The sequence below is a fragment of the Saimiri boliviensis genome, chromosome 8 (genome assembly GCF_048565385.1).
Source record: "Saimiri boliviensis isolate mSaiBol1 chromosome 8, mSaiBol1.pri, whole genome shotgun sequence".
Lineage (NCBI taxonomy): Eukaryota > Metazoa > Chordata > Mammalia > Primates > Cebidae > Saimiri > Saimiri boliviensis.
Window position 1 is genome coordinate 43057019 of NC_133456.1, and position 22367 is coordinate 43079385.

A 22367-nucleotide genomic window follows, 5' to 3' on the forward strand; every position below is an offset into this window, starting at 1 on the left:
TACAAAGCTTTCCCTTATTGGAAGTCATACGTTTGGCAATTTGGGGTTATTCAAAAATTGCAAAGTGTCATGTGACAAGGACTAATGGGCAAACAGAACAAAAGAGATTCCATATTGAGGGAAACAATCTGGCATTTAGAAGCCCTCTAATATCTCCTAGGTTCAGATGACTAAGTGCTGGGTTTTAATTAAAGACAAATTAGTTGGCTTTCATCTTGTTGAAAAGCAACATACCTGGAAATATCAGATCAATGTTATCCATTAGATTGCAAGCCTATCAAGAGTTCTGAACATGGATTTCCAACATACAGCACAAGCCATCATATAATGAGATAAATGCAAGGAAGAAAGGTGTTTTCCTTCTTTCTTGTACTTCCCTTTGAGAACACTGCTCTTAAACACTGATCTGTAAAGATCTTGTTTGAAGTCTGGGTTCGACTTTCAATTTGCAGGTAAAAGGCAGATGAATAAAGTGTCAGAAATGGTGCTACAAAAAAAAAATATCTTTCATATCTTTCTGCAATTCACCCACAGTAGTTATATGGTTTGTGAAGAGCAGATGTATGCAAAAAAAAAAAAAAAAAAAAAGCCAAAAGCCAACAACAACAAACTACATAGCCTGATCTAGATTGAGAATTGGGAGAAAAAACAATGGATGTTAAATGACGGCCAAAGAAATTCAGTTGGAAGTCAGTCATCTATCTACTCTTTCTGGGTTCTGACAATAAGATGTTTTAAAAAGTACAAAGTGATGACTAAAGCAAGGACAGAGAGCTATGTCCGACTCTTCTGGGACATGCGGAAGCATCATTACTTAGAATGACACTACAGATAGTGTATGCTACCCACATAGCAATCACCTGAATCCTTCCCCCCGCTCCACCACGGAAGGCTGCCATTATGTTAGACTTCATTTTTTAGAGGCAGGGTCTTGCTCTGTTGCCCAAGATGGAGTACAGTTGTGAGGTCATAGCTCACTGCAGCCTCGAACTGCTGGACTCATGTCAGTCTCCCAAGTAACCAGGACAACGGGCACATGCCACCACACATGACTGATTCAAAGAATTTTTTTGTAGGTTGTATAGAATACTGCCACATACTTTATACACTATGAATCACGCACTGAACCATAAAGTCTTGTAAAAGCTATTGGTTATTTAAAAAAATGTGCTATCACAGTATCACTCAACCTGTTCTCTCAACCTTTCCATATGCAAATGGTTCAATACTCTGATTTCAAACAAAATTTGCTTCTAATACCGAAATAGGAACCCTATAGCTCAATTGCAACTTCACTTCCTGTGGCCTACTCGATCTCCTAATTTCATCTGGCCAATTCCTCTTTTGACTGCATTGCAATAGCTAGGGAAGACAGAGCCACTTGTAGGGTGAATGTAAGTATTTTATTTCATGGTAATAAATGCTTTAGCATACCTGACCGCACAAAGAGTACTAAAGGTCCCGTAACAAACAGCACCATCTGGAATTTTAAATTTGTCTGACCCATATAGGAATAAACATGAGAGGAGGGGATAGGATGGGAGTTCTAAGACACAGCTGTCAGATCCATCTCAGATTTGTAATGTACTTGTTGATAAGTCTTGCCGTCAATGTTTCCAATACCCAGATGGCCTACATGACTGTGGCTTTTTAAGTAGCATGATAACTAAGGTGTGTACTGGGATGGATTACTAGCGTGCATGTGCATATAAGCTATTTTGTGAACATAAAATTTCCTAGGGTCCTGACAATCTCCATGTTGCTGTGGACTTTTCCATACTGTGAATGTCGGGCATTCACATGCATTTATAAAGACATATCTTTATAAACACTGAATCTATATATCCTTTTTTTAATTACCTGTATTCTATAAATATCATGATCCAATGCTTGAAAATATGCTTTATCCTTGCCACTGCTTAATGTCGGTCATAAATTTTGTCCCCTTGCCCTCTGTATTATTTAAATGCTGCCTAAATGTACTGTGCTGTCCTTAAAGAACAGGTGGAAACAGTGGCTCAACTCACCAGCCATTCCGAAGTTAAGCTGAGGCATTTCTTCAGTCTTTGCTTTCTTGGGGCTTGGAAAGTCTCTCGAAGAGTCAGATGGGAAGGCCCAAAGTTTCTTTCGTGGGTTGACAGTGGGTGTTGGGGATTTCACAGGCTTGTTTGTGGTAGGACACCATTTGTAGCCAGGATTTGCTTTCATAAATGCATCTTTATACTATAAAGAAAAGACAGCAGATTTTAATTAACAAGTAGATTGAAAAAGTTCTAATCGCCGTTACCTCATTCCCCTCTTTAGTTAACAAGTGAGAAAAACACTTTCAGCGACTTCTGTGGCTCTCCTTGCAGAAGAATGACACTCTCAGCATAGGGCTCTAGAGATAGGACATGGAGTTATCTAATCCATTTGTGGGATGAGGGTTCAGAGATTGAATGCTTTGTATTGTTTGAACCTCAACTTTAAAAAACAATATCCAAAAAGCTCTCTGACCTTGATGAGGAGAGGCAGTTGTTTGTAATGAAATAAGTCTAGGGCTCTGGAGACGGAAGCAGGTTCAAACCCTCACACTTCCACTTAGGACTACAGCAACCAAGGAAGAGAAGGTAGCTCTTCTGGGCCTCAACCTTAGATTCCACAAACTGAGAATAACACCACCAATGCCTAGGGTTACTGGAGCAGTGGTGCATGGCACATCACTCATTTCTTTAGCTAGCTGTAGACATCAAGCAAGTTGTTTAACCTTTCTCACTCTTAATTCCTCCACTTATAAAGTGTAACCACACTTGCCACAGGGCCAGGGGTCTGTAATGAGCATAGACAACTGAATACATAAACAAGCTCTAAGAGCACTGATATGTGATGTTGCAATAATCCATCACAAACTTTATGTTCTACTTTGAGGTTTCATCCTTCAGTGATAACATCCTTCTCCTTCATTTTTCGGTGGCTTTCTCCTGTTACCCTATCCCTCAGTTTTGCTACCTCTTAACTCTTGCATGACAGTAACATGAAACAAAATACATTTATTGCTATTAGTTACATATTGCCAAAAGTGATCTCTTAAGAATGCATTTTCCATATATTCAATTTTTATTATTGCTAAATATTTTATTCAATTAATACAATTCATTCAATCCCATAAGCTTGCCTTTTAAAACGGTAACTTAACGTGTGACATTAACTCAGTATAATCTCCAGCTTTTAATTTTACCCAATAGTTTGAAAAAGGTCTTTATCCTTGGTATATCCTTTTCTTTCACTAAGGATATACTTTTTTCCCTATCATTTCCCTTTAAATCATATAAATGAAAATTGTAACATAGATAATTATGCAATGTTAATAGACAATGGTATAGAAGTATTTCACATTATCTTTCTGAATAATCCTTTTTTTCTTTTACCTATGAGATGTATATGCCTGTTGATACATGGATATATGCAGAAGAAAGGTAAGCATAAAGAACTGTAGAATACGATCCCATTTTTCTTACAAAAAATAATTAAAATTGGACACAAGGTCAAACTAGAATTCACCATCAAAAACCAGAATGTGTTAGGAGGTATCAAATGTGATACAAGAGATCCACTACTATAGTGCATTCATGTGCATGAGGGATTTACATATTAAGCTGAGGCAGACAAATAGCTTTGCCTGCTGTCTGAAAGTGGAAAGTGACAAATGGTAGAGTGAGGTGAAAATGGAAGTAGCAGACACATGCATCATTATTGTGTCCCAGTAAGAGCACACGGGCCGGGTTTGTCAGATGAACAGTCACTTTAACAAAGGTCACCGCTTTATAAAGTGTCAAAAGACTTTCAAACAAATTGATTAATATATCTGTCATGAGAAATAAAATTATCTATTTTTGCGGGGGTAGTTTAAAGTTTTTCAGAAGGAAGTCATAATTGTGAAAGATTCTAGACAGGGGTCACTAGAATGACTGCCAGCATCAACTATTTTTAAAGTACCAATCATACCAACAGAGTCCAGCTTAAATTCATTTACAAGGGGGAGCTGGTGCTGAAAATCACACAGAGAAGTTATAATCACTACATCATAATTTCTTTTGCATGTATTCCAACCACCTACCCCCATCTCAAATACTCTGTGAGCAATGACTATATGACAGACATTTGCCAGACATTGCAGAGAGAAAAGAGCATAAATTAGAGTCCCTATCTTCATACTGCTTACACTTCACAGTTTCCTACACAAATATATTGTTTCTTTTTACACATAGTCCATAAGGCAGGACCATGGTTTCCCCTGGCTCAGGCAGGAACAATGGTTTCACAATGGGTCCGAAAAAGGGCCAACTATCTATATGAGTGGAATAACAGAGAGCAAGAGAAAGGCTGGGAATACGTGGAGTTTTATGGAAAACAGTAACAATTTACTATGAGAGTCAACATTCTGTAACTGCATCACAATGTTAATCTTGCAGATTCTTAAACTCAATATAGATGTTCAAAACCACGTTCATTAGTTCAATCAAGTATAAATAGAATGGAAGAGTTAAGAATGTGGGAGGCAGAGAACAGAATAACACAGTCTTTGTCCTTAAGGAGTTTAAAGTTTAGATGGAGATGCCATCAATTCATGTAAAACACAAGTTAACACAAGCAGTGTATGAGCATCAAGGGAGGGTGGAGGCAGGAAGAGCCTCAGGGTAGGAGGAGGTCTTTCTCTTCTTGGAACCTGGCACTTCATCAATCATTTGCTCTGATTCAGCTGTAAGAGACAATAGTAGAAAGGCTTAATCATTCATTGTGATGAAATTATTAGGAAAGGAATTACAGAGAAGGCTGGGTAAGGAAGAAATGGGGAAAGACTTTGTATACTCCTCTGAAGCAAATAGCTGAGTGAAATTATTAGCATGCAGGTCAAACACGTGGGCAAAATCCCTATTACAGGACTGAAAAGGCCTAAGAGGCCCCAGGTATCCAAGGCCAGGCTGTTCATACTGATGGTGGGAGGGGAAGCTCACTTATCCTTGGAAAACATCAAAGAAGTTACTGGTCCTAGGATTTCAATGCAAGACTCTCTCAGATAACAAAATTTTTGTTAAAAATACTGATTTTCAAAATTCTCCCATTAAATCAAAATTCACTTCATGGCTTCCAATTTCTTTCTGCAAATTTCCAACCAGTTAGATAAGTTAGGGGAACCCTACTTTGCAGTAGACACACAGTTCCCGACTTAAATGCAGTGCTTGGTGGATGCTGGATCCCTTCTCCAGGCCCTGACCACTGCCACGTTTCATCAGCAAGAATAATAAATTAGAAATCCTGCTACTGATTTAATTGTTATCCAGTATTGGCATCAAATACCCTTTGTCACAGTACTTTGTCTACTTAATATTTGACAATGGCATTTTTATGTGACAAAAGACAATATTCCGCCAATCCTTTAAAAATGGAGTCTCAACATTACTTTTCTAGATCATTGACAAAAAATTCAAATTCGATGAACAAAAGCACTTTAATTTTAATAAAATACTTACCAGCTGTTCTCCATTTTTCTGTTTTTAATTGGGAGGAGGTGCTATCTAAAAGTCCACTAGTATTTCTAGTTATTACAGTCTAGTTATTCAACAGGGTGAAAGAGAAGTGGAAGCCCTAGTGAGAGTCAGTCTTAAGGGAACCTAAGAATGTCTGTATAAATAAAGATAGATGACCCTGGTGCCAATACATAAAGTATCATCTACCAAATTTGTGAAAAAGAGATTAAACTAGAAGTTATTGGATTTTTGAGAAAGAGATATAACACGTTTTACTGTATAATCATATATGTGAAAGGGGGCTAAGTGAATTTCTAGCATAATAAATTCTGAGACAGCTGTTTCTCTTCCCATGCATGAGAATAAATCACATTATACAAGGGTGGAAGATGAGAAGGAATTATCTGATAAGTGGCACTAATCTGTACTTCCTTAGTTTGAAGACCTTTCCTTCACAAAAATTTAAAAGTTACCATTAGGATAAAACAACTCAATGCATTATCTAATCTGAATTATTCTTGTTAGCTGTTTTTAATAGAAAATTAATTAGTCTGTTTCACATGACAGCACATTGAATTAAATTTATGGTTTTGACTGAACAACAATATTTTAAACCTGCAAAGCTTTCATAATAAAGCCACTCCAATAGAAATCATACACTTGAAAAAGTGACCTGAATATGCGACCAGGAAGTTATTTGGTTGTGCTGTGGAAATATCATAAGTGAAAATCTGAAAGCAAGGGAACTGGCTACTTCACTTGGCTATAGGTTGAGAATTATTATGGCAACAGTAGTTTGTTTTCATATGTAAATTTTTTTTACAAGTAAAATTTTACTCCCTAATTTGAGTAATTATGAGAAGTCAGTTTAATCAGTGCACCCTAGTTGTAAAAATTAAAATTTCAGAATTTATTTTAAAATGTAATTTGTTACTTATCTGACTGTCAATCTAAAAATTAACATCTGAAACCAAATACCAAAACGAGTTTTGAGAGACATAGTTTAAATTCTCAATTTATTATTACTCACTCGCTATAGAGTTTTTATAAAGTCTTTATAATTTTATTTGAATATCTAAATACAAGTATTTACTTAACCACTGGCAAATGGACTAATATTTCCAAATCAAATTATTTCACTTATGTAAACATCTATGTTGCTAAAGGCTATTAATAACACTAGACAGTAATGGCCAAATAGGGCAATAATATTTTTAGTTTTGTTCATTTTTGTGTTTCAAAGACTACTTTTGCATTTTAGTAGCCCTTCAATGTATTAACAGTTCATAACAAAAATAATAAATAATTATTTAGATAGAGAAGTATGAAATACAAACCAACATAAAGTTGCTTATTAGAAATAAGCCCCAAACTAACATCTGTATTGTGGTAACCTAACTTGGGCTAGCTTGACTGACTTTATTTTAGCTGAAAACTTTAGCCTTGCTTTTCTCTTTTTGCTGCTGCCCCTTAGGTTTATAACCGGGTTATGCTGTACTTACCAGTCTTAAAGCATTAAGGTTTAAAGCATACTGTTTTTAGCGCCTGTAACCATTGTAACTGCATTTTGCTTGGCAAGTTTATTTGCTATTGTGAATACCTTCCTCGGTAATTAACTGTATGGAAAGTTCCCTCTGCTACACACCCCCTTAGTAATTGTATGGAAATACCCTTAGCAACCAACAATCCTGGGAACCTCCTGACCCCTGGTTACCAGCTTCCTTATCTAACTTGCTTGTTCTGCTTCTGTAAAATTCTGCTTCTGCTAGGCTCCCCCTCTACTACCTAAATCAAGGTATAAAGGGAAATCAAGCCCCTTCCTCGGGGCCAAGAAATTTTAAGGATAAGCTAACTCTAGTCGCTGGCAATAAACAAAACTCCTAACTTCAAACTCAAAGCGTGGTGCTTTCCTTCTAACTTGCTTAAATACAACAGTATAGCGTTTTAAACTTTATGTAATGTTTGCACATATATTTCCTTTTGGTATTTTACATCAACTCTGTGAGGGCAGGCATCTTGATTGCCATTTTATAGATGTGGCAATTTAAAAAGGTTTGAGAAGAGAGGTTAAATGAGTTAGAATTTAATAATTTAATAAAATGAGTTTATAAACACTTAAATGTTTATAAAAGAACATGGACATGATAGAGCAATATTCACAAAGTTATTATCATTCCAGAAGCAAATATTTGACTATTTCTTTAAATACAGTAAGAAAGTCTTAGAATCTGGAATGCAGGAATGGAAAAGGTCTCAGAAACAAGAAATGCTGTGAAACACAAAGCTTACTATCTATACCCCACAAATGTGATGAGGCCCCTAATTAAACCATACTCAAAAAGGGAAGCCATTTGATTTAGAAGTAGCCAAAAGTGGCTGACAGAGGAGAGAAATGGCAAGCGCCAGCTGCAGCTGGACCCCTCAACCCCCACAAAAAAAAAAACAAAACAAAAAACAAAACCAAAATGGAAAAGCAGAAAGAAAATTCAAAAGAACAAAAGAATTGAGAATTACTATATAGAAAAAACATTATTCACAAAAAAGTCTCAACAAATCAGAGATCATAAAGTAACTCCTGTGAAAATGTTAATGTTTTCAAAAAAAAAGTACAAAGATGTTCTGAATACTTTGAGAAAGTATGTAAACAAAATTTTAATGAAATTCCTAGTATAAATATATAAAATAAAAGTTTTTTTTTTTTTTTTTTTTTTTTTTTGAGACATTTCGCGCGTTACCCAGGCTGGAGTGCAATGGCGCGGTCTCGGCTCACCGCAACCTCAGCCTCCTGGGTTCAGGCAATTCTCCTGCCTCTAAAATAAAAGTTTTTAAAGGAACAGTAAAGTGTCATCTATGTGGAAATCAGTATAGCACCTGTTTCTCGAGAATGCTGGATAAATGAGGTGCTACTCTAATGGTATGCAAAGTGCTATAGCATGCTTGCAAGAATACACATTCCATTTCTTAAGCCTGATGCATAACAGTTAAGAAAAGTTCTCCAGATTATAATATATGAGAAAATGAGAGAGTATTTTCTTTGGAAAAGAGTCCATTTCTGATTAAGCCAAAACAAGGCAATAAATGGGCTTCACAAAAATTATCCCAGCTGAAAATAATAAAAAATAGACTCACTGTCTTGAAGAAATATGAAAGAATAATCAATAAAAACCCCATGGAGTTTTGTGGTGGTGAAAACCTTTCCCAGAGTATTAACAAAAATAGATACCAACACTTTCAAAGGGCTAGTATAGCTCACCTTCAAGTTGCATTTTATTACATTTAATTCCATAGCTGTTTTATTGGCATACAGCTGAACCTCCAAACTTTTAAGTCTGGGTCTCTCGTGGTTTTTGCCTTATTTACCTTTACATCACCATTTTCTGTTACTCTTCTGTGTACAACCTAGGCTCCAGATGAAACAAACTATCTGGTTCCTGAAACTGATCTCACTTTCCCACATCTACTCTTACCCTTTTCCTTCTCTCTGAATCCCATACAAAAACCCAGGCCAAATTCTGCCTTTCCTGATCCATTTTCACCCACGTCCCTCCCCAGCACAAGCAGATTCCTCCCGTAAGACTCACGACATTTTATTACCATTCTTGTCATAATTACCTAAATATACTTATCTCTCAGGCATCTAAAGTGGGTGGGGTGATATATGTATTAGAAGGACAAACAGGAGTCAAATGGGAAAGAGTATCACAGCTCCACTGATACTAAATGTATGGTTGATCAAGACACTAACTCCTCAGAGCCTTAGATTCCTGCCTGAAGAATGGGGATAATCATAACTCACTTTACAGGTTGGTGCTTACTTTATACACTAAGCACAGAAAGGACCAATCAATCAATTCACAAATTCTGCCCCATGCCTCTGATGCTAAAATGGCAGGTATGATGAAGGTCATTCAAATTGTTTAAACTTTCCAAATCCTCCCCTCCTCTTTGTACTCTGTTCTAACTGAAGTTCAGGATGTGTGATCCTTTCAATTTATCATCAAGTCATTAATTATAATCATTAGTTTAAATGACAAATGGAAGGTTCTAGCAGTATTGTAGGCAAAATACAGAGATTTGTATTCCTATAAGAGTATATACTTAAAGATGTTAAAAGGAAAGAAACAACTGTTTTTGCACCTTACAGGCAGTCAATTTTCTGTGCCTAACACATTCAAAAATTAGAACCTGTAAACATCCACAACACTGCATCATCATGCATACTGCTGAAGTGAAGAAAGCAACCCAGGTTGTATCCTTAGACTAGTCTTTTTAAAATTACTTAATGAATTGTTGCTCTAATAAAGTTCATCAGAGAACACATAACCCACAACCAACCAATTTTTCCTGCAATGCAAATTAGTATTGAGCAATAATTTAAGAAACTACAAAACAAATCCCAGAACAGGTGCTTTGTATTACTAGATACAATTGGAAAAATATAAGATGATCAGAAACAAGGGAAGGGGTCAGAGGAAATTTTCATGAATAGGTAAAAAACAATCTTTTTAAAGTTGTTTTGTTATTCACTCTTGTTTTAAAAATATGCTTCTTTTAAAAACAACAAGAAAAAGGAAACATTTCTCACTCAACTGATAACGGCAGGACAGATACTGGCATGTATCACGTAAGCATTTCACATCCACATCTACACCCTATGCTGAAAGAATCTGTCTTGTACCCTAATGGAGAGCATCTAAAATTTGGGGTTTAAAATGTAAAGGTTACACATCTAGAAAAAGTTTTAAAATGTCTCTGTGTTAGGGAGCCTTGAAAAACAGACCACATTTATCAGCGGCCTTGTATCACTAGCAACTATCACAAAACTTGGTTAAGTTGAAGGCATTTACCAAGTAGTTGGTGACTGAACTGTCATTCCAATTAAGGGTACAATATTAACACAAAAAGCACCAGCACAATTATATGCACTTTAATATAACTGCAAAACCACTTAGTAAGTTGAAACAAGTAGGAATCACTTATGACTAGAGACCAACTGTGTAATAATTTTGAAAGTAGCTGAATCTTCTACACTTTGCAGTAGAAATGAGGCAACATTTCATAATAGCAACTATAAACAAGGCAAATTATAACATGGAACATCCAGTTACGGTCTCCACGTTTATTAAATTGCACTAGGCCACCTTAAGAGATTTCATTTTAGTGCCACAATGGCAAATATTATGAACCCAATTAAGTAATTAGTAAGGGATTTCCTGTATGAAAATAATGCTTCCTCTTCTTAAAAGTGGCCACCTATTGGGTTTGTAAATTAGGAGTTTTTAAGAAAAAACAAACAATATACTGGGGGCAGGCTGTATGTTATCCAAAAACAGCAATCTAAAACAAACTCAAGTATTTAATTATAGGAAGCTTATGCAGTTTCCTATGAGGTTTCAAATAATCATTTGACTATATAAGCATGACTATGAAAAATGTAAGGCTATTTAATGGGAAAATTTTACTGTTAATTACTGTTATGGAAATCTAATGAAATATTTAAAATCATGTAGGTAACTGTAATTCATTTTAAATTTTTTAGAGACCCTATATAGTTAAAATCCTGTCTTTAACAGTCAATTCTTGAAGTCTTGTCTGATTAATTATATAATTATTAATAATTATGTTGTAATTACTAATTACAATAAAATTATTAATAATTATGATTAGTAGTAGCAACTACAGTAATAACTTACTCTAGATTCAAATTTCCATGAACATTTCTTAAGAAATTTTTATGTGTATTTTTTAAGTTTTATGTTTTTAGCTTATTAAACAACTCAATAAAGCCATAGCAACTGGAAGAATTATTTTTTCACATACTGAGATGTCTAGTAAAATGTCTTGGAACTTCATATTTTGTCCTCTGCTGGTTCATTTTTTGATGAAACTTAATCAAGTGTTTGGGTGACAGAGGTTTTCATGAATCAAGATCTTTTTGCAAATTGCAACACTGAGGAAATAATGTTAGAATTATTCCCTTCAAGTTTAGTCACAATAATATCGCTTTTCTTATCCCTTACTTGGGGGCTAAATCCATCACAATACATTTAAATGTATAATGGTCTCACATTAATTCCAAATTAACATAGTAGAAGAACCACGATACAAGTTTTGAAGAAATTTACTAACTGCTATCATTCTGGATGTGATTAATGTGCCACCTTTTTGAATAGCCTTCCTGCATGGAAATGCTTCCCACTAACTACTGCCTACACAGTATTCACAGGCATGCACACCTTGTAGTACATCCTGTTCCACTGGCATTCAATCATTTATCGGTTCATGCTGCACTACCTACAGAAGAGAAGCAAGTCAGAGCATATTTTTGATAGTTTATTACAAAATCAAAAAATATTAGCACTAGAAAGGATACAAGTCTTTATCCAACTTTCTCAAATAACTTTACAAAAGCAAAAAAAAACCAAAACAAAACAAAAAAAGAGGAAGAACCTGAGATGCAGAGGTTGACTTATAGGTATGGTCACAAAGCTATTCAGCATCAGAACTAGATCAAGACTCTTTCCCATGATATAACTAAAGTAACCTAAGATTGTCAACTTTACCATGGGCATTCTCTGACAATAAAAGTAGAGTTTCTAGAAAAACTTAAAATAGAAAAAAAAAAATCACCATTTATAATAAATTATCATAATAAACAAGTCACCATTTATAATAAACCTTCACAATAAATCATTATCTTATATCAGTCAGTGGGGTGAAGACAATGAGAAAAAACTTCTTGTTAATATATTGTTCTTGGCACCTCTACCAGCATTTCCACACAGACTTTGTACACAGAACAGGAACAAGTCATACAAAGAAAGCGCTTATGTTTTTACTTAACACCTGATTCACGATTCACCTTCTCATTGCTAGACCTTCAACAGGTGCTTTCTATTTGTTGACTGGGAGTTTTAGGACTGGTTACTCTTAGCTTTCAGAATACCTTGTCATTGTAACCTACCTCCTTGGCCATGTCTGTGTATTTCTGCTTTTCCTTTGGATCAAGAACAGCCCACCAATCAGCTAGTATCTTGGTAGCACCTCGGTTATCAAGCCTGGGGTGTTCCTGACGTACAAGAGAGCGATGGCGTTTGCAAAATAAAAGAAATGCATTCATTGGTCTCCGGGCTCGCTGCTCTGGTGATTCATCATCTTCAGTTTCACCAACATCTTGCTCTAGGCCATCGGCCCTAAGAAGTTGAACCTATTAACAACCAAAACAAAGCCAGATATTTAATGTATTTTGGATAATTTTGATTTAACAGTTAAGTCTTGGTTTGCAAAACTGTATTTTTTCTTAGCTCCATTTAAACAACTTACACATTGAAAAAAATATGATTTAAAAAAATCAACAACCACTGTTCATGGTTGGTAACCAACTTATGATGTATCCTTCTGCTTAGTTTCTATAGCAACCTGTGCATGTCTCTATTACAGCATAGATTACATTGTGTTATAATTGCTTACATTTTTTTCTCTCTCACTAAACAGTGAGCTCTTTGAGGACAAAAGCTCTCTCGTTCACCTTTACAACCATAGTGCCTAGCTCAATGTTTGATATAATATTAGTACTTAACTAATTGTTGAATGAATGAATAAACCCATTCTATGGTTAATGGGCCACAAGATTAACAATCTCCACGTAACATATAGGAATAGTAGCTGTGTCTTTCTCTGCTTTGAAAAGTGCCTTTTTCTACAGTTAATAATATGAGAATATTTAACATAAAAGTAAGTCATAAAAAGGTAATATAGACTACTCGATGTTTATGCAAGCACCACAAGTGGAGTCTTGTAGTGTACCAAGAGCTAAACTGATATTTAACATGATTATTTGAAAGAAGAACTACACAATAAATCTTTAAACTTGTAAATTTCAAGCCTTCTTGTTTATTGAAATGTTCTGGTGATAAGAATAAACTCCTCTAGGCTTAAACCTTCAAAATCAATATTGAATCCTCTTTTTGCCTACACTTCATTCAATCATTGTTCAAGGTCTTCAAGGACTACAAAGCTCCGAATTTGTCCATTCCATCTGGGTAATTCTCATTCCTACTGCCCTAGTACCACTGTGGCCTGTGGCCTAGTCTTCCCATTTTTAATCTTCTTTACAATACTTCTTGCACATGCCTGTCAGGTTAACTTTCTTAAAGCATATCTCTGATTACACAATCTCAGAACATATGACTGTAAAATATTTTCTAAGGCTAAAATGATTCTATAATGCTTCTTGGAAACAATGTAACTATAAACAGAAGTCCAGAATATTTACTAAGCCCATTTCCTTAATTTCTGGTTTTGAAATTAAAATCAAGAGCAGGCCGGGTGCGGTGGCTCAAGCCTGTAATCCCGGCACTTTGGGAGGCCGAGGCAGGTGGATCACGAGGTCAAGAGATCGAGACCATCCTGGTCAACAAGGTGAAACCCCGTCTCTACTAAAAATACAAAAAATTAGCTGGGCATGGTGGCGCGTGCCTGTAATCCCAGCTACTCGGGAGGCTGAGGCAGGAGAATTGCCTGAACCCAGGAGGCGGAGGTTGCGGTGAGCCGAGATCGCGCCATTGCACTCCAGCCTGGGTAACAAGAGCGAAACTCCGTCTCAAAAAAAATAAATAAATAAAAAATAAAAAAAATAAAATCAAGAACAACAAGTTGCAGATTAAGTATCTCTTATCTCAAATGCTTGGGACCAGAAGTATTTCAATTTTCAGATTAGGGATACCCACGTTATAACCATTAGTCTGCATTATGCAGTTAATTCTTAAACTTGATTTAAGAATATGAATCGGAATTCCCTGGAGGTTCTGTTAAAACACAGGTTGTAAGTTCCATTCCCAGAGTTTCCGATTCCGAGGTATGGAATGGGTCCTGAGAATTTGTATCTCTAACAAGTTCCCAGGTGATGCTGATACTATTGGTTTGAGGAACACACTTTGAGAACCACAAATGTAAGGTAGCCATGTTCTTCTATACAACGTTTACTGGGCGATGGTTACAAGCAGATACTTTAGAACTAATCACTGCTTAATCCAACTGGTGTTTTTAACAAGTCTTAGCCAAACATAGTGGCTCATTTCTGTAATCCCAACACTTTGGGAGGCCGAGGCAGACCGATCACAAGGTCAAGAGATCGAGACCATCCTGACCAACATGGTGAAACCCTGTCTCTACTAAAAACACATAAATTAGCTGGGCATGATGGTGCATGCCTGTTCCCAGCTACTTGGGAAGTTGAGGCAGGAGAATCACGTGAACCCAAAAGGCAAAGGTTGCAGTGAGCCAAGACTGTGCTGCCACTGCACTCCAGCCTGGCAACAGAGCAAGACTCCGTATCAAAAAAAAAAAAAAAGAAAAGTCTTAGTCTTTTGCCATTAAGTATTGCAAATGCAATCAATTAACCATTAATTATCTTGAAACACAAACAGTACAGAAAAAAATCTAGAAGTCATAGCCATCTATTTTGGAAATATAGTGCAAATTATTACTGGGGGTAAAGGCTATATATATATCTTCCTTATTATGTATATAATCACAAACAGTAATTTGCATTTTCCAAGGATATGGAGCAATATGAAACTAAGAAGCTAGGGGGAAAAAAGTATACTATTAATATATAAGATGAGGAAGCAATTATATTTCCCCTTCAGAAAAGAGTAAGTTTTCATTCAGTTACTAAATTATAAAATTCTTTGTAAAAAGATAGACAAAGGACCTCATGTTTTGGGAGGGGGAAAAAACATACAAACATAAATTTAAAAGCAGTGTGCTGACTGCAACAAGAAACCATCAAGATAAAGAAGCACTGGTGGATGGTTATAAGTGCAAGAAGGCATCCCTGAAAAAAGTTACACCAGCTCTAATCCAGCACTTTGGGAGGCCACGGCAGGCAGGTCACCTGAGGTCACGAGTTCAAGACCAGTCTGACCTACTTGGTGAAACCCGGTTTCTACTAAAAATAGAAAAGTTAGCTGGGCATGGTGGCACACACCTATAATCCCAGCTACTCAGGAAGCTGAGGCATGAGAGTCACCTGAACCTGGGAAGAGCAGGCTGCATTGTGCCAAGATCATGCCACTGCATTCCAGCGTGGGCGACAGAGCAAGACTGTCTCAAAATAAATAAATAAATAAATAAATAAATACACTCACACACACACACACAAATTACAAATTAATAAAAAAGAGAAAGAAATCAGAATGTGTCAGGTTGTCAATGGAGAGATGTGCTGAACTAACGGATTAAGGCTTGCTGGTTTATTTGAACATCAACTTGCAGTTTGACAGCACTGGTATGTAAAAGAGAACAGGGTTCGGGAGTCAAGGATGCAGTAGATGATCTGTGCCACTTCATGAAGAATGTACTCTGCCATATTTAAACGCATGCATTTGATCCTGTAAACCAGTAGTTTGGAACTGTGTGGACCAATACAAACATTTAATTGACACAGTTTGTCAACTTTTCATTCTGCCAACTATGAACATCAAAAAATGTTTTAATTACTATTTAATGTGGTAATTATTTTATTAGTCAAAAAGTAAATGCACGAATACATGAATAACAAAATAAAAATAAAAACTCCTAGAGATTAGAACTTATTTTTCTTTCCCCAAGAGCTCATTATTATTTTCTTTCTTTTTTTTTTTTTTTTTTTGAGACGGAGTTTCGCTCTTGTTACCCAGGCTGGAGTGCAATGGCGCGATCTCGGCTCACCGCAACCTCCGCCTCCTGGGTTCCAGCAATTCTCCTGCCTCAGCCTCCCGAGTAGCTGGGATTACAGGCACGCGGCACCATGCCCAGCTAATTTTTGTATTTTTAGTAGATACGGGGTTTCACCATGTTGACCAGGATGGTCTCGATCTCTTGACTTCGTGATCCACCTGCCTCGGCCTCCCAAAGTGCTGGGATTACAGGTGTGAGCCACCGCGCCCGGCCTATTATTTTCTAAGAAAAATCAACACTAGTTCCCACAGCTGGATCGATGTAACGAAAAGCCATGAGCAATTCTAAGCAGTGGAGGGACATCGTTAGATTGCATTTTAAGGAGATAACTTCTACCAACAGCATGAATTTTAAGAGTAAAACGAGAAGCAACCCAAACTAGAGGATCCAGTTAAAAATTTATTCCAGATGTCCAGGCAAAAAAGGGATAGGCTGAAATCCAGGCAGCAGTAATGGGAACAGAGAAGTGACAAACAGGGACAATATTTATGAGGCAGAACCAAGAGTGGCTGGTAACTAATTAGCTCTGAAGGGAGAAAAAGGAAGAGTGATTCTAGCTTGGGTGGCAAAGTTTCTTCATACATAACAACAAAAAAAAAATACTTGTTTTCAAATGAGAGAAATCAGGTCTGGTGGAGAGTAGATAGATCAGTGCTGGGCAGGCTGAATTTGAAGTGGCTATGGGGAATGCTGTGTGGACTCCCATGTCTGCAGGATAACAATCTGAGAAACCAATATATGGAAGGTGTTAAGACTATGAGTATGGACAAGATCACTGAGTGTGAGTGAAAAGAGAGGACTCAATGGCTTTAATCCTTCCCGCAATAAATATTTACTGGGTTCCTGCTATAAGCCAGCCACTCTTCCAGGTGCTGTGACCACATAGTCAGCACAGAGCAGTGAGCACAAAGAGTCCTTGCCCCCACAGAAAGAGGCACCACTGGCCTTACATTTTGAAGGGATTCCTCTGCTTTGTTGAGAATGGACTGCAGAAGGGAAAGAGCAGAGGCAAGGAGAGAGGGGTAGAGACAATTATCTCTGCTAGAAATGGTGGTGGCTTGGATCAAGGTGGTACAGAAAGAAACGGTTAAAAGGGCAACAAAACTGTGAACGTATTTTGAAGGTAGAGTTGAGAGGATTCGCTAATGAATGGATGTGAAGTTTGAGCAAAATAAAGCTGTAAAGTATTACCTACAAGATCTCAGGCCTGACAAACTGGAATGTTGCCGCTGCCCTTTACTGAGAATGGGAAGATCCAGGGGAAGGTTGGGAGGACTGAAGCAAAGCTTAATTTCGAATGCATTCAAACTGATATTCCTAGCTGAAATCTAAACGGATATGGAAGTAAATAGAAATATGAGTCCAGAGTTCAGAAGAAAAGTCCAGGGTGGAGGTAGAAATGAAGACTGGAGGCCTAGAGATCATCATTTGCTGGGAAAATAATGCAGGGACATTAACTGAAACTAGGAAGGAACGGTGAGGAAGGAAGAAATAGAAAGAGGGGCCAGGCATGGTGGCTCAGGCCTACAACTTCAGCACTCTGAAAGGTTGATAAGGGAGGACTGCTTGAAGCCATGACTTTCAGACAAAGCCTGGGCAACACAGTGAGACCTTGTCTTCCCAAAATATAAACAAAATTAGCTGGGCTTACTGGCGTGTGCCTGTGGTCCCAACTTCTCAGGGAACTGAGCAGGAAGATTGCCTGAGACTGGGAGATGGAGGCTGCAGTGAGCTGTGATGGTGCCACTGCACTCTAGCCTGGACAATAGAGTGAGACCCTATCTCAAAAAAAAAAAAAAAAAAAAAAAAAGGAGAAATAGAACCAGGAGTGGGTGTCCTCACAGAAACAGGAGACTGCTTCAATGACCAAGTGATCAACACTTTCAAATATGTTAAAAAGTGAAATTAAGTATAAGCTTGGCAACACCTTCAAGTAAGATGAATAAAACCTATTTCTTTGAAACAGGAAAAGCAGAAAGAAAGATTAGTAAGGAGTGAGACGATTACGTAGGTATGTACAAGAAGCTAAAAGGGTAACTTCTGGTGGCCTCCATTTTCTCTGTGATAAAGGAGAAAAGGTCACCAGTAAGACAGACCTTTGAGGGTTTCCAGATTATGTCTGAGAAAGAGGAAAAATATTTTTTTAATTCCTGCTGAAAGCCAAGAAAAAGAGACTAAAAAATATCAAAAACATTTGTTTATAAAATTTGTAGTGACACAAAATATGTACTCATTTATTCTTTCATTCAGCATCCATCTATATTTAATACCTACTATGTGCCAGGCACCATTCTCGGTTCTGAGGCAAGAGGAAAGGAGAAGACAGGCAAGGCCCCTGTTCTTATACTGAGCTTCTATTCTGGTCTGAGAAGACAGACATAAATAAGTACACAGCTAATACATGGCAAACAGCATTAAGTGCCATGAAGAAAATCCTTTGGCTTTGAATGAGTTGGGTGGGATGAACACTTGAAGACGATTTCTTAAGTCACCTGCATGGTTATGTGACTGAGGGCCAGCTGCTGAGGCCTGATGCCAGAGAAGAGGACTAGGAGGAATGGGTCATCACAAAGACTGAGTGCCAGTGCAGCCAGATGCTATGAGGGCCGTGGATAGAGACAAAGAAAGCAGCTCTAAGACTGCCAGTGATGGCAGGTGAGGCCAGAAGCCAAGACAGAGAGGCCAGAAGAGCCACAGGGTACAATGCCAGGTGAGCACATCAGGTTTTAGGAACACCCCTATCTCAGTATTTGAATATTACCCACAAATCATTAATTAGGTGACAAAAATACTATTTAAAAAGACATGTCTCTGTCTACACTATTAGGAAGTACAAATATTTTAAGAGCAATCGAGAATTGGAATAAAAATGTAAACTGAGTAACTACATAGGATTCAAAATATATAGGCTTTTGGAAACACATCTTTTGTAATATCACTTACATTCACTATTGTTTCTAGAATATTATGATTTACTCTAATGAACTTGAAACTTTTATAGCAAACACAGGAATTACCTTATCAATATCCTCCTCTTCGTCTTCCTCTTCTTCCTCTTCTGAAAAGTCAAGAAGTTTCTTTGCTAGCAATGGATGCCACTGAAGACACTTTCGTTTTGGTCGTTTTCCAGCCCCTTCTCCTTCTGCTGAATGATCCTTATTTCTATTACTGCCTTTCATTACTGTGACCTGTAGTAGGAAGAAAGAGAGAAACAGGGAGACAGAGAGACTGAGTAAATCAAAGTAGATTTGATCAAAATTAGTTTATTTAGCTCCCTTAGCATTAATTAGATTATAATATTAATGACTAATCTACCAGCTCATTTACTAGACTCAGTGAGAATCCAAAATACATAATGAAGCATTCATTTTCGTGGGCTAAATTGAGCTAATAACATTTGCCTTTTGTGAAATCTACTTCCTTCCACTCCATAGCTTCAGTAAGCTTAAGAATGTTACCAGTTACCTTCCCTTGTGTTTATTTACTCAGGAAAGTGTTTCTCAGTTTCTCATCAGAATAACATGAAGGATGCCTCCCAAAAGAGTTGAAGAATTCACAGGGGTTGCCCCCCAGGCATTCTCTGATGGCTCTTTTACTGTAACAATTTACATAAATTTTGCATTCTACACCTTGTTAAATCAGTGCTTATAATATTACTAAATAAAATGAGTACTTTGTAAGAATCCAATGTTTTAGGTTTAGGCAGTTGGCTAAGCTAAGAAATGGCCAAGCTATGAACATGACAAAATTTTTTAGAACCCTAAAATTCTGAATCACTTTCCAATGATGTAAAAAAAAAAAGTTCTTCTCCATGATAAAAGCAACACATATTTCTATTAAACAGGTGAAAATAGCATAAAAATGAGGTCTGCCCTCTCCATCATGCCCCACACCACGGTCCAGAGGTAACTTGCATGTTAGTTTCTTGTATGTTTTCTCACAACTTTTTTTCTTTTTTTGTCATCAAAAAATTCAAACAATAAAATTAAATGCCATCGATTTAAATGGTTCATGAATGCTGACAACACAAACCCAAGTGCAGTTGTTAGAATCACCAGGTAGCAGCCTATTTGCTCAGCATATGTTTGCATTTGCTCAGCATATATTTGCTCAGCATATGCCTGACAAGCGGTAGCATTAAACTTTGAACGCCATGTTAAAACAGAAACTGGGATTGATGAATACATAATATAAAGATTCATCGAGTTCTCAAGCCATTCAGAGAATATACGATAGGCAAATTTACCTGTCCTGCTTGTTTCTGGATTCTGGGCCATGCCTAGGTCTTCCTTACTTCAAAAAAAAAAAAAAAAAAAAAACCAATGTTTTCTCCTAGAAGTTGTACAGCTTCAGCTTAAACATTTAAATATTTGATCAATCTGGAATTCATTTTGATAAAAGAAGTGAAGGATCTAGCTTACTCTTTTTTAAAAAAACAGCTAGCCAACTATACCAATATCATTTATTAAATAATCTACCTTTTCACTATTCCTTTGATCCTACATTAAATTAACACACGTATATGAGTCTACTTCTGGATTCTCTTCTGTTAATAACCTCCCTCTAACTGCTTGCCTATCCTTCACCAATTTCAATGTCCTTAGGGTCTACATCATTCCACATCTTTTTAAATATACAAATATATCAATAAACACAGCCATTTAAAAAATTTAAGCTGTATATATCATACTCTTCTATCTAGGTCAATAGATGTTGATTGTTCTCATTTTAAAATAACTGTGTAATAGTCTAAAATATGAAAGTATCACAATTTACTGAGTCTAATATTGATAAAGAGATTATTTCTTGTGCTACAACAAAACCCCTCATTTTAATGATGTCTAGAAAATCTTCATTTTTAATAAAAGTTTTCATTAATTTATTAAAAGTTATATCCAGTCAAGAAAATGAAACGAGGAAAAGAAAAATATGTTCCCATGGCTTTCTTAGCAAGAAACTCATGCCGGAACATCTGAAGCAATTACATGACTTGTGCACCTAACTAAAGAATATAAGAAGTTGTTGAAAACTAAATGGAATTAGATATCTGGTGTGCTCTTCATAAGAGAAGAAAGATATCTTGTGAATTGATAGACCATTTAACAATTCCCATTCTACCTACAAATATAAGTTGGCACAGGCGACCCAGTTTCCAAAAATGCCAATGCTGTACAGAGAGAAGAGGAAATGGTTATTTCTGTGGCATATTAATCACTTCAGGATGAGTTGCCTGAGTGGTAGTTAAACCCACTTGAGGGCCTAATATTTTCAACAGTAAAATAAATCAGTGGGAAACTGCAAGTATGGCAGCTTCTATCAACTGTAGAGAGTAAAGTGATTGCCAATGCCTAGAGAAAAACGTATCTTCAGTCCCAAGAATTTTGAATTACATTGTTATTTAATTATGTGTGAATGTATATACATGTGTATATGCATGCACCTTTGTGTATATATGATTTCAACATTCAAAGAGAAAACAGGATCTCAAGACTCGAATTAATGAGGAGTATATGTGGCTTCCTTCTGGGTTCAAAATAATTGCATTTCGTCCTCTCTCACTTCTAATTCTTTCCATGTAGCTCACATACCACTTTGGAGAAAATGTCTTTTCTGATACTCCAGAAATTAATCTTTCCCACCCAGAAATACATTAGAAAGACTTTACATTGCTAATGCACTTACCACATTTTCCCTTGAATTATAATTATTTGGATACATCATACCTCCATTGCCAGGCCTTTTAATGGTCCAAGACTATACTTATATGCTCAGAAACATCGTGGCACATCAGATCGTCAAGATCAGTTAGTTGTGAGGATTGTCACAAACAATGACACAAACTCCTTTGCCAAATTGTAAATGATGATTCACTATATTCTCTAGGATAGCTTCAAGATTAACTATAATTTCTTATACTTTCCTGAATTCAGATATTCTTTTCTAAGTGGGAAAGCAAGGGAACTGAAAACTGTGCACAACACACACACAGACCAAGGTGGCATGTCATGTCTGAGAGCCACCAGATGCATAGGCTTGGGGAGCAATCGGGCTGGCAGCCCCCAGGCACGGGGCCTGGAACAAGGCAGGTACATTTTTAGCATGTACCAAAGATGAATAAAAGAGAAAGTGAATTGGAAA

At 36.8% G+C, this 22367-nt stretch overlaps 1 protein-coding gene across 12 annotated transcripts in view; it reads right to left on the minus strand.

Annotated features, from left to right (window-relative positions):
- Positions 1–22367, minus strand: part of BBX (BBX high mobility group box domain containing) — a 277630-nt gene that overhangs the window by 80869 nt on the left and 174394 nt on the right. For 11 of the 12 annotated variants that reach the window (XM_010350036.3, XM_010350033.3, XM_074404425.1 and 8 more), the window contains 3 exons: positions 19247–19417; positions 12472–12714; positions 2028–2223 (listed from right to left, as the gene is read on the minus strand). In XM_010350036.3, coding sequence (XP_010348338.1) covers positions 2028–2223; positions 12472–12714; positions 19247–19408 — 601 coding nt within the window. In that variant the 5' untranslated portion in view covers positions 19409–19417. Of the gene's footprint in view, positions 1–2027; positions 2224–12471; positions 12715–19246; positions 19418–20475; positions 20523–22367 lie in introns of all 12 variants that reach the window. The other variant, XM_074404421.1, reaches the window with a different exon arrangement.